Source organism: Bison bison, unplaced genomic scaffold (assembly GCF_000754665.1).
Source record: "Bison bison bison isolate TAMUID 2011002044 unplaced genomic scaffold, Bison_UMD1.0 scf7180017864324, whole genome shotgun sequence".
Taxonomy (NCBI): Eukaryota; Metazoa; Chordata; class Mammalia; order Artiodactyla; family Bovidae; genus Bison; species Bison bison.
In genome coordinates, this window is record NW_011494896.1 from 5,567,048 (window position 1) to 5,579,126 (window position 12,079).

Sequence of the window (12,079 nt, forward strand, 5' to 3'; positions counted from 1 at the left end):
GGGGCCTGTCTCGGGGGCAGAGCTGCGGGCTGGGCGGGGCTGCGTGCATCTGCCTGTCTCCCTCCTACCAGCTCTGCAGCCACGGTCCTGAGCCATGGGACGCTGCTCCCTCCTGCTCCTGCTCCTGCTCCTAGCTTTCCTGACTCCTGGGGCCGCCAACCCCGTATCGCCGTCACTGAGGGCCCCTAGCAGCCTACCCTGGTCAACCAGCTTCAGATCCCGCCCCACTATTACCCTGAAGTATTCGATTCGCTACATCCAACAGAAGGTAAGGCCAAAAAGGTTGGGGTGTCCGAGTGGGTGGCGAGGACTGGGGTTTTGTGGTTTTCGGGCACCAGAGCTCATCCGAAATTGTAGAACCCTAATGCTGAGGACTTGTCCGGGGGCCCCAAGGTGTTTAAACTCACCTTCGGTCACCAGTAATTTATTGTCATTTCTGGCTCTACACTCCCTTCTGTGATTGACCATCACAGTCACTTCAACTCCTGCTTGCAGAGGATGCCCTAAAATTCCTTTGACCTCCTGCCAAATTCAAGTTATTTAATGCCAGCTCTGGAGCCTACTTCGCGGTGACAGTCATCTTTTGTCCCAAAGCAGCACCTAAGTTCACATTTCTAATATCTTACCAGATAATATATAATATTTTTTCAATCTAAAATGCCAGTCTGTTGTCTAATGCTCAGCTCAGAGTTGTTGCTTTTGTAGCCCTTTCAATAAGAGTTTTCAACTTTCCCTGGAAGTTGTAGGAGTCTGTCAAAATTTGGAGGGGGGGGTGAAGGTGAGCATCTTTATAGTTCTGAATTTTGAGTTCAGAGGTTTAAGGTAGGCATGATGTCTTTGTGCTTGGCTGAAGCATGAGGTAGGTATTTCCTGAGAAGCCTGGATGAGGAAGTACATCTTTTGTGAAATGACAATATCACTTAAAGTTCTGGGAGCCTGTGAAAAGATAGATGACCTTCCCAGGTAGCACAGTGGTAGAGAATCTGCCTGCTAAGGCAGGAGATAAAAGAGACGGGGGTTTGATTCTTGGGTGGGGGAAGATCCCCTGGAGTAGGAAATGGCAACCCACCCCAAAATTCTTGCCTGAGAAATCCCATGGACACAGGAGCCTGATGGGCTACATTCAGTGGGGTCTCAAAGAGTTGAACATGACTGAGCGACTGAGCACGTGTATGTGCATGCATGTGAAAAGATAGGCAAAAATTTGGGAAACATTGGGATTAGAAGTGCAGGAGTCTGAGATTTGGCTTTAGGAGTTAGGTAGATCAGAATTCCAATCTATTAATACTAGCTCTGTGACCTTGGGAAGTTTCATATATCTCTCTGAGCCCAATTTCTTGACCTCTGGGGGATTTGGTGGTGGTTAAATGAGAATAGATGACATATCCCTAACAAAGTATTTGGTCTCGAGTAGACACTTAGTAAATTGATGGTTACTAACTTATGTGAATTTTGAGTAGGAATTTGATATAGAGGGATGACGTGAACTTCTAGTATAAGAAATCATTTTTAACCCAGAAATGTAGAGATTATGAAGAGAAAGCATTCTAGTTTTAGCCGGAGTACTAGGAAACATCTTTTTTTTAGGCAATTCTCTAGGCTTCAATTTCCTCATTTGTAAATTGAGAGGTTTGGAAAAGGACCAATGTGTTTCACATTTTACTGAAAAATTAAGGCTTTGGGGGAGCTGTCTCAGAGGGATGGTGAAGGCCCATGTGGAAACCAAGTTAGGGTACCCCAGAACCCCCACTCTCTGACTTCTTTCAGCCTGAGATTTATATTTTTATTTGTTTTATATGCTGGGATTTTGCAGAGTTCCATAACTAAAGTTAAGTTGAAGGGAAACTACTGGAATGGATATCTATAATCCTTTTAGGAATGGTGAGAGAACTATCAGCAGAAAAGAGGGGGAATGAAAAGGTAGAAGAGACTGAATGATCTCTTAGGTCCTAATTTATATTCCTTCATTGTAAATTTCTTTCTTGACCACTTCACTCTTTAGATATAAAAGGCCAGTTCTTTTTCCATTTGTGGTGATTTACAAGATCTGTTTGGCCTTATTCAGCCATGTTTTGCCCTCTGGCTTATATTTAGTTCACATTTTAGGACTCAGATTCCACAAATAGATTTATTACCATAATAATAATTTTATTTACATCAACTCCAATTGAGTTTTATTTCACTGTTTAGAGAAAGACTTTCACATATATACAAATGTGTTGTATAATAATTGTTGCACAATAATGGTTTTATAGTAATTGCCAGTTTTTCTGGACCATAAATTTTTAGTTGGGATTGAAAAGTATGTGTAAACTCAACTTTAATTTTTTTAGTTGGAGCAGATGAAGTACTTTCATGCCTTTTAATGATAAACATTATTATTGTACCTAAGACTTAGTCTTTATTCAAGGTTTAATTTTCATTCAACTTTATAATGATTTCTTTATCTGTTGTTATATCTGTCTAAGCTATTCCCAGTTGTCCTTATATTCATGCAAACTCCATGAATGGTCTCAGTAAAAAGGCTTAGCCCTCCTTCATAAGTGATTACTTGCAGAATAAAGGTCAAAGTCCTTCATATTGTTTCTCATCGCATGCTGGTCTTTCAGCTTCATATCCTGCCATAGGTCCCCACCTCCTTCCACCTTCTCCACACATACACTTTTAGCAACATAGAACATAGACTCAATTGAAGTTTACTGTGTCAGAAATTCTGTCCGGAATACCCCCCTCTTCTCCGCTAGTTAAATGCATACCTCTGTCCCAGCTGAAATATCATCTTTTCTGTGAAACTTTCTTGATTTTAGTTGGACTTTTTTCACATTTACTATTTTGTGTCAGCTAGATAGCATTATCTATTACCCAGAAAATACCATAAAAATATAAAGTACAAAATAAATATTTGTTGAGGGAGTGAATGGATGACTACCCAAAGAAAGCCCAAGCAAGGTCTACCGTCATTTAATTAATGACACAAATCATCTATTTATTTTCCTTTTTAATCTTTTCCTTCTATTTTTTTTTACCATTTATATTTCCTTTTCTTTCACAGTCTTCAAATGTTGATTTAGTAGGAATGTTTGATTTTGTTTTTAATCAAAAATAACTGAGTCAGGAGACCAGAGAAAGGATAACACATCACTTGGGCACATCAAGGGCTCTGCAGGTATGTGTGATAGGGCTTCCCTGATAGCTTAGCTGGTAAATAATCCACCTGCAATGCAGGAGACCCCAGTACAGTTCCTGGGTCAGGAAGATCTTCTGGAGAAGGGATAGGCTACCCACTCCAGTATTCTTGGACTTCCCTGGTAGCTCAGCTGGTAAAGAGTCCACATCTGGGTTCGATCCCTGGGTTGGGAAGATCCCCTGGAGAAGGGAAAGGCTACCCACTCAAGTATTCTGGACTGGAGAATTCCATGAACTGTATTGTTCATAGGGTCGCAAAGAGTCGGACCTGATGAGTGACTTTCACTCACTCATTCACTCATATGTGTGATGCGAATGTTGTAAAGGGCTCCTTGGGATGCGTGACTTGTGTTTATTCAATTTCCATGGTTCTTATTACCCTCTTACTCCCACCCTAGTCCCTCAGATCTGAATGTGAATCCTGAAGGCATTTTGCTGTGTGATGTAATGGGGAAAGAGAATGGGTCCTTTCAGGCTGTTACTTTCCTCACTGTTGAAAATAGAAATCAGTATCTACTGTATTAGTCAGGGATTTCTAGAGAAACAGTTAGTAGGGACAGGTGTGTATGTGTGTGTGTATATGTATATCTTTCTTCACAGAGAGGGATTGATTTATTTTAAGAAATTGACTCATGTTGTTGAGGAGCCTTGTAATCTGCAGGGTAGGCTGGTGGACTGGAGACCCAGGGAAGAGCTGCAGTTTGAGTCCCAAGGCAGTCAACTTGCCTAATTCCTTGCTCAAGAGTAGTCAGTCTTTTGTGCTTTTCAGGCCTCACCTAATTGGATGAGACCCACCCACATTATGGAGGGTAAAGCTGCTATACTCTAAGTCTACTGTTTTAAATATTAATCTCATCTAAAAAAACCACCTTCACAGAAATATCTAGAATGTTTGAGCATTCTGGGCACCATGGCTCAGCTGAGTTGACATGTAAAATTAACTGTTACATCTCCCTAAGGCTGTTGTGAGTGTTAAACATGGTAATTCAGGAAAGCACATGCACAGTGCCTGGAACATTAGGAAATTGAGGATCTTAATGAAGTAAACGGTGGTTCCTCCCCTACTCTGTCTTTAAACCACACTCTCTGTAGTGCCATGCATTTCCGGTTGATCTATATGCTGACGCTTATGGTAATGCCTCTTCTAGAAACCTAGTGGTCAGTCATCTATACTCTACTATTCTTATTTAACTACTGACCAGTGTTTATGTGAGAACTGTGCATCCTGGCCCAGCACTGAGCTCATGGCTGCTGACTCCTGCAGGGCCTTCCTACAGCTCCTTCCTCGTCTGTGGTGAGACCATCATGGTAGATGAAGCAATTTTGATTTATAGCTTACAGTTCTAGTTTCTACCCTTACAGTTCTACTTTCAATTCCTATTCTGGGTTTCCCTTTCTTGTCATGGTGGTCCTAGTGAATGTCTAATAAAATGGAGCTGTGTCAGGTGCCTTGGAAGGGCCTATCGCTTTTTCTCCTTCTGTTCTTCTTTTCATTTTTCCTTTCTCCTCTTCTTACTGGTTCATCTATTGATGACCTTCCCCTTATGCCTGGAGCATACTGCCACAAATATTATATGAATTCTGAACTGATTTCTGTTTTTACTTACAGAATTGTTGTCAGAAGGGGTCATGTAGTTCACCTGTAAGCTATGATGAATTGATCTTGATCAAAACTGTTGAGGATTAGGAACTTGATAGAGCTTGACAACCATACAGGTTTGAGAATGCATTCTGTTTCTAACACTACCTGAGTAATTTCAGACAAGTTACTGTGAGCTTCTATTTTTATAATCAGCAAAATAGGGCTAGTTATATTATTCATCTCACAGATTTGTTGTGAAATAAGCTGATATGTGTAAAGTGTTTATTTAGCACAGTTTAGTGGAGAAGGAAATGGCACCCCACTCCAGTGCTCTTGCCTGAAGAATCCCATGGACGGGGGAGCCTGGTGGGCTGCAGTCCATGGGGTCACAAAGAGTCAGACACAAATGAGCGACTTCACTTTCACTTTTCACTTTCATGCATTGGAGAAGGAAATGGCAACCCACTCCAGTATTCTTGCCTGGAGAATCCCAGGGACAGAGGAGCCTGGTGGGCTGCCATCTATGGGGTTGCACAGAGTCTGATACGATTGAAGCGACTTAGCAGCAGCAGCAGCTGCACAGTTTAGATCCCTTGGTAAACACTTAGTAAATGGTAAATGTTGTTTTTATTTTACCTTGCAGTTTTTTCATATGGCTTTAACTTCTTCTCTGGGGGCTTCCCAGGTGGCTCAGTGGTAAAGAATCTGCCTGCCAATGCAGGAGCTGCAGAAGATGGGGGTTCGATCCCTCGGTGGGGAAGATCCTCTGGAGGAGAAAATAGCAACCCACTCTAGTATTCTTGCCGGGATCATCCCATGGACAGAGGAGCTGGGTGGGTTACAGTCCATGGGGTCACAAAGAGTCGGACACGACCGAGCAACTGAGCATGTACCTCCTCTCCACTCAGAATAAAATATTTAAGTCATTCCGTATCATATCTAAAATAGTTATTCTGGCAAATATGAAAGTCTTTGTGAATTCTTTTCTGTTACTTAACTAGTGCAAATGTTTGTTTTTTTTCAGTGGGATGTAGTATAGTACACTTGTAAATAGAACATAGAAATTAACTTTTTTCCTCATTTGAAATTATTTTCTTTCACATAAGACTGATACATAAAAAAAGGCATGTGAAGCTAATTCCACTTTTTTCCTATACTATTTTTAGTTTTGGTAAATTGTGGAGAGAAAAATGTATGATAATAATTGTATCCTTTCAGGTTTTTTCAAGTACCTCCTTGATAATACTAAATCTAACACTGTCTTTCTAATAGCTGAGTTTTGAATATTTTACCAATTAATGCTAAAATGTAGTTTCAGCAAAAGTTAATTTTAGAGATTATACTGTCAGGTGGTACAATGGTGAAGAATTTGCCTGCAATGCAGGAGACACAAGAGACTCAGGTTTGATCCCTTGGTCAGGAATATCACTTGGAGTAGGAAATGGCAATCCGCTCAAGTATTCTTGCCTGGGAAATTCTATGGAGAAAAGAGCCTGGTGGGCTACAGTCCATGGGGTCACAAAGCATCAGACACAACTGAGTGACTAAGCATGCATGTTTATATCCATCTGCATATTACAGGGGTTTTATGCTTTAGTACATAAAACACAACACTTTCAAAATTTGGTTGCTAGTATCAGCCCTGCTACTAACTTGTACTACTATGTTGGGCAAGTTGCTTCACTCTAGATCTCAGTGTACTAATATGTAAGATGAGAAGATTAGATCTGCTGATCTCTGATGCACCTGTAATTCTGTTCATGAGTGCCTCCTATCTATAGGGAATTATATCAAGAGTGGATATATATTAATATATCAGGTAGGGATGTGGGCAGAAGTTCTGTTTTTTGCCCTACCATTAATTGCCTTTGGTAAATGCTGCGGCTGCTGCTGCTAAGTTGCTTCAGTCGTGTCCGACTCTGTGTGACCCCATGGACAGCAGCCCACCAGGCTCCTCTGTCCTCTCCAGGCAAGAACACTGGAGTGGGTTGCCATTTCCTTCTCCAGTGCATGCATACATGCTAAGTCGCTTCAGTTGTGTCCGATTCTGTGCGACCCTATGGACAGATGAGACCTCAACGATTTTTCTATCTCAACTTTGAGTAAGATACAGACTGAGATCATGTAAAATGTTTTTTAAATTAAAAATTAGCTCTCCCACTGATACAATATTTATAACATAGAGCATTATATTTATGTTTATATAAACACTTCACACATATTAGCTCATTAATTCTCCCATTGACCTCATGTGATTTTGGTACTGCTATTCCCAATTTATAGATGGAGGAACTGAGGTACCAAGTGTATTCTAATCACTACTTCACTCTGCCTCCTAATATTTCTACTTAAATCTGTAGTTTTGTGTTTTTTTTTAGGATTTTTTTGGTCACTTAATTTTTTTAATTGAAGGATAGTTGCTTTACAGAATTTTGTGGTTTCTGTCATATATCAACAAGAATCAGCCATAAGTACACCCATGTTCCTTCCCTCCTGAACCTCCCTCCCATCTCCTTCCCCATCTCACCCTTCTGAATTGTCAAAGTGCCCCTGTTTGAGTTCTCTGAGTCATATAGCAAATTATTGGTTATCTAGCTTACATATGGTATTGTAAGTTTCTATGTTACCATCTCCATAAATCTCACCCTCTCTCTCCTTCCCTTCCCCCATGTCCATAGGTCTGTTCTCTATGTCTGTTTCTCCATTGCTGCCCTGAAAATTAATTCATCAGTACCATCTTTCTAGATTCCATTTATATGCATCTGTATATGATATTTATATTCCTTTTTCTGACTTCCTTAACTCTGTATAATAGGCTCTAGGTTCATCCATCTCATTAGAACTGACTCAAATGCATTCCTTTTTATGGCTGAGTAGTATTCCATCGTATGTATGTACCAGAGCTACTTTATCCATTCATCTGTTGATGGACATCTAGGTTGCTTCAATGTCCCAGCTATTATAAATAGTGCTGCAGTGAACATTGGGGTACATGTGTCTTTTTCAGTTTTGGCACTCATGCCTAGGAGTAGGATTACTGGATCACATGATGGTTTTATTCCTAGCTTATTAAGGAATCTCCATACTTCTTCCAAAGAGGCTGTATCAACTTACATTCCCACCAGAAGTGTAGGAGAATTCCCTTTTCTCCTGGATCTATAGTTCTGACTCAGAACCAGACTCATCTGGTTAAATGATGACTTTCTCCTTGTGGCACTGTTACCATTAAAAAAAAAAAAAATTACTGACAGTCTGTATATATGGCAGGCACGGTTCTTGAGACAATAGTTGGACTGCTCATGTGGAACTTATTTTCTGGTTAGGAAGTAGATAATAAGCAAATAAACATAAGATAATTATAGACTGTAATGATTGCCTTGAAGGAAATAAGCAAGGTGATGTGTGCTCAGTTTTGTCTGACTCTTTGTGACCCCATGAACTATAGCCCACCAGGTTCATTTGTTCATAGAATTTTCCAGGCAAGAATATTTGAGTGGGTTGCCATTTCTTACTCCAGAGCATCTTCATGACCCAGAGATTGAATCTTTGTCTCCTGCAGCTCCTGATTGGCAGGAGGATTCTTTACCACTGTGACACCTGGGAAGCAAGGTGATCGGTTCAGTTGCTCAGTTGTGTCCTGACTCTTTGCGACCCCATGGACTGCAGCACACCAGGCTTCCCTGTCCATCACCAACTCCTGGAGCTTGTTCAAACTCCTGTCCATCAAGTCAGTGATGCCATCCAACCATCTTATCCTCTTTTGTCCCTTTCTCCTCCCGCCTTCAATCTTTCCCAGCATCAGAGCCTTTTCCAATGAGTCACTTCTTCCCATCAGGTGGCCAAAGTATTGGAGCTTCAGCTTCAGCATCAGTCATTCCAATGAATATTCAGGAAAAGAAAAAGAAAGTGAAGTTGCTCAGTCATGTCCGACTCTGCAGCCCCATAGACTGTAGTCCACCAGGCTCCTCCATCCATGGAATTTTCCAGGCAAGAGTACTGGAGTGGGTTGCAATTTCCTTCTCCAGGATAATAATTCTGAATATTCAGGATTGATTTCCTTTAGGTTGGACTGGTTCAATCCATCCCAAACTGGTTGCAGTCCACGGGACTCTCAAGAGTCTTCTCCAACACCACAGTTCAGAAGCAAAGTTCAAATTCTTTGGCACTCAGCCTTCTTTATGATCCAACTCATATCCATACATGACTACTGGAAAAACCATAGTTTTGACTAGATGGACTTTGGTTGGCAAAGTAATGTCTCTGTTTTTAATATGCTGTGTAGGTTGGTCATAGCTTTTCTTCCAAGGAGCAAGCGTCTTTTAATTTCATGGCTGCAGTCACCATCTGCAGTGATTTTGGAACCAAAAAAAATAGTCTTTCACTGTTTCCATTGTTTCCCCATCTATTTGCCATGAAGTGATGGGACAGGATGCCATGATCTTCCTTGAGTTTTAAGCTGACTTTTTCAGTCTCTTCCTTCACTTTCATCAAGAGGCTCTAAAGTTCCTCTTCACTTTCTGTCATAAGAGTGGTGTCATCTGCATATTTGAGGTTATTGATATTTCTTCTGGCAATCTTGATCCCAGCTTGTGCTTTGTCCAGCCTGGCATTTCGCATGATGTACTCTGCATATACGTTAAATAAGTAAGGTGGTTTGTATGTATACATATGGGTGTACAGTGGAATGGAAAGGCTTATCTCAGGAAGGTTTCCCTGAGTCTTTTTTTTTTTTTTAAACTATTTGTTTAATAATTGTATCAGGTCTTAGTTGTGACATGCAGGTTTAATTGTTCTGTGGTATTTGGGATCCTAGTTCCCCAACCAGGGATCAAACCCATGTCCTCTGTACTGCAAGGTGAATTCTTATCTACTAGACCACCAAGGAAGTCCCTGAAAGAGTCTTAACTGGTCCTCCTTGCAACCTGTAGTTCCTCCTCCACTGCAGTCCCCATGGGCCACATTAATCACCTCCCTTCAGTCAAACCACTCTTCTTCTCAGGACCTGCAATGTTTCCTGATTTTTTGCTTTCTCAAGAAAAAAATCCTGTAGTGTTTGAGGCCTTCCACCCTTTGGCTCCAACCCACCTTTCCAGTTTGCTAATCTGTTCTCCACACATGCCCATTGCTTTCCTGTTTCTGTGTTTTAACCCACATTGTTCCCTTTGCTTGGAATGCCGCTCCCTTGCCTCTTTCCTCCTTTATCAACCCCTTCCATTTTTTAAGCCCCATCTCAGACACTCCTCCTCCAGGGGCCAGAAAGTGTGTGATTGGTCAGATCTTTCTTTGTACTTGTCTCATGGCATTTGTCTTAACTCTAGCCTTGTGTTAAAACCTTTTGTTCCCCTTTCAAAGCAGGAAGCCTGTCTTGTAAGTATCCGTACCCCTTCACAGCCCTTTGCACATTGTTTTACTTAGAATATCGTCTGCACAAATGTTTTTTGAATCAGTATCTCTCCCCTTCCCTTTTCCTGCTTCCCTGCACATTGAGGTAAGGAAGGGGTGTGTATGCATAGGGAAGGGAAGAGTATGGAAACTTGATTCCCAACTGTTTAAGATGCTTTGAGGGAACAAGGTAGGAAGCCAGGCAAATAAGAACAGGCCTACTTGTTTTCATCCTCTTATTTTGATGATCTGGAGATGAACTGTACTGACCTTTTTCTCAGCATATCTACAGAGAAGGGTCATGGTAGGGAGTGCAGCAGTCCCTGTATGTGTATGGATGTGGGTTGAGGGAAGGGTGAAGAATGAACATTTCAGGAACAATATCTCCTTCAAAGCTACTTCTCTGGTGATTGTGAAGTGCCTTTGTTTATTAGGGAGCTAAAGTAAAGGCAGTATTTTTATGGTTTTTTTTTTTTTTTTGGCTTTTCATTTGCAAACAGAGGCTAATTAACCATGTGTGTTTGTAAATCCTTGCTATCTGTTGTATATGAGTCAGTTAGTTCCAAGTTGCCTGTGGTGCTGTGAATGGAGAGAAACAGCTGCTATGTCTCTGTCAGGCTCATGATGTTCTCTTTCTTGCTATTTATATTGTGAGAACTGTCCACACGGTGTAAGGAAAAGACAGTTTTATTAAAGTCAGATTTCTTTAGGAACTTTGCCACAGCATCCCTTCAGTTTGGTTGTGTGATAGAATTTACATGTATGAAAGTATAACTATTATAGAAGTTATGATATCTAACATTTATAGAGGAAAACAACACAGTTATATATTCACTTGACACATATTTATTGAACTCTTCCTATGTGCCATATACTGTCAGTTGCTAGGGATAAGGGGAAAGCAAAGACATACCTCATGAAACTTCATTTTAATGGGAAAGAAGATAGTGATAAGTAATTACAACTATGATGTGTGTTTTAAGGAAATAATATGTTGTGGGAGCCACAGTAGGGTCCTAAGTCTTGGATATCAGGAAGTCCTCCGGTCAGCAATGGTGTTAAAGCAGAGGCAGGAAGCTGAGGAGGAATTATTGGCCAGGAGAAGGGAGGTGATTGAGATTTTTGTCCAAATAGAGGATATACTGTGTACAAGATACTAATTTAGAAACAAGTAGGAGGAATTGAAAGGAGGTCAGTAAGACTGAGACAGGGCAGAGATGATGAGGCGAGAGGTGGGCAGTCATCATTGTGAAGTCAGTGTTACTATTTCCACTTACACACTCTTGGTGTGGATATTCCTTCTTTGAAGTTTTCATTGATTTTAAGAACATGACTTGGTGTTGAGTTGCTGTGAGACATAGCACTGCTCTGTTCACCAGGATATGACACATTCACCTTGTGACAGGTACTGCTCTTCATATGCTTATCTTTAAACCTGCACAGAGCTACTGCATCTATTTTACAGAGGAATAAAGGGCTCAGAGATGAAGTAATTTATCCATGATCACACAACTCATAAATGATAGCATCAGGATTTAAACTGAGGTTTGGTGTCATCAAAGCCTGTATTCCACTTTGCCTCTTTACCAGCTGTATTTCTGGAATAGATAGAAGATTTTGTAATTTATGATTCAGAGATAGTTGTAAAAGTCACATCTGTAAGGAAATCCAGATTCATTTCAGTTCAGTCGCTCAGTCGTGTCTGACTCTTTGCGACCCCATGAATCGCAGCACGCCAGGCCTCCCTGTCCATCACCGGGAGTTGTGAGTAAACTCCCGGAGTTCACTCAGACTAATGTCCATCAAGTCGGTGATGCCATCCAGCCATCTCATCCTCTGTCGTCCCCTTCTCCTCCTGCCCCCAATCCCTCCCAGCATCAGAGTCTTTTCCAATGAGTCAACTCTTCGCATGAGGTGGCCAAAGTACTG

At 41.1% G+C, this 12,079-nt stretch overlaps 1 protein-coding gene across 5 annotated transcripts in view; it reads left to right on the top strand.

Moving 5' to 3' along the window:
- Positions 1–12,079, top strand: part of PRCP (prolylcarboxypeptidase (angiotensinase C)) — an 87,522-nt gene that overhangs the window by 1,616 nt on the left and 73,827 nt on the right. For all 5 annotated transcript variants that reach the window (XM_010853219.1, XM_010853216.1, XM_010853220.1 and 2 more), the window contains exon 2: positions 72–268. In XM_010853219.1, the coding sequence (XP_010851521.1) occupies positions 95–268 (174 nt within the window). In that variant the 5' untranslated portion in view covers positions 72–94. The remainder of the gene's footprint in view (positions 1–71; positions 269–12,079) is intronic.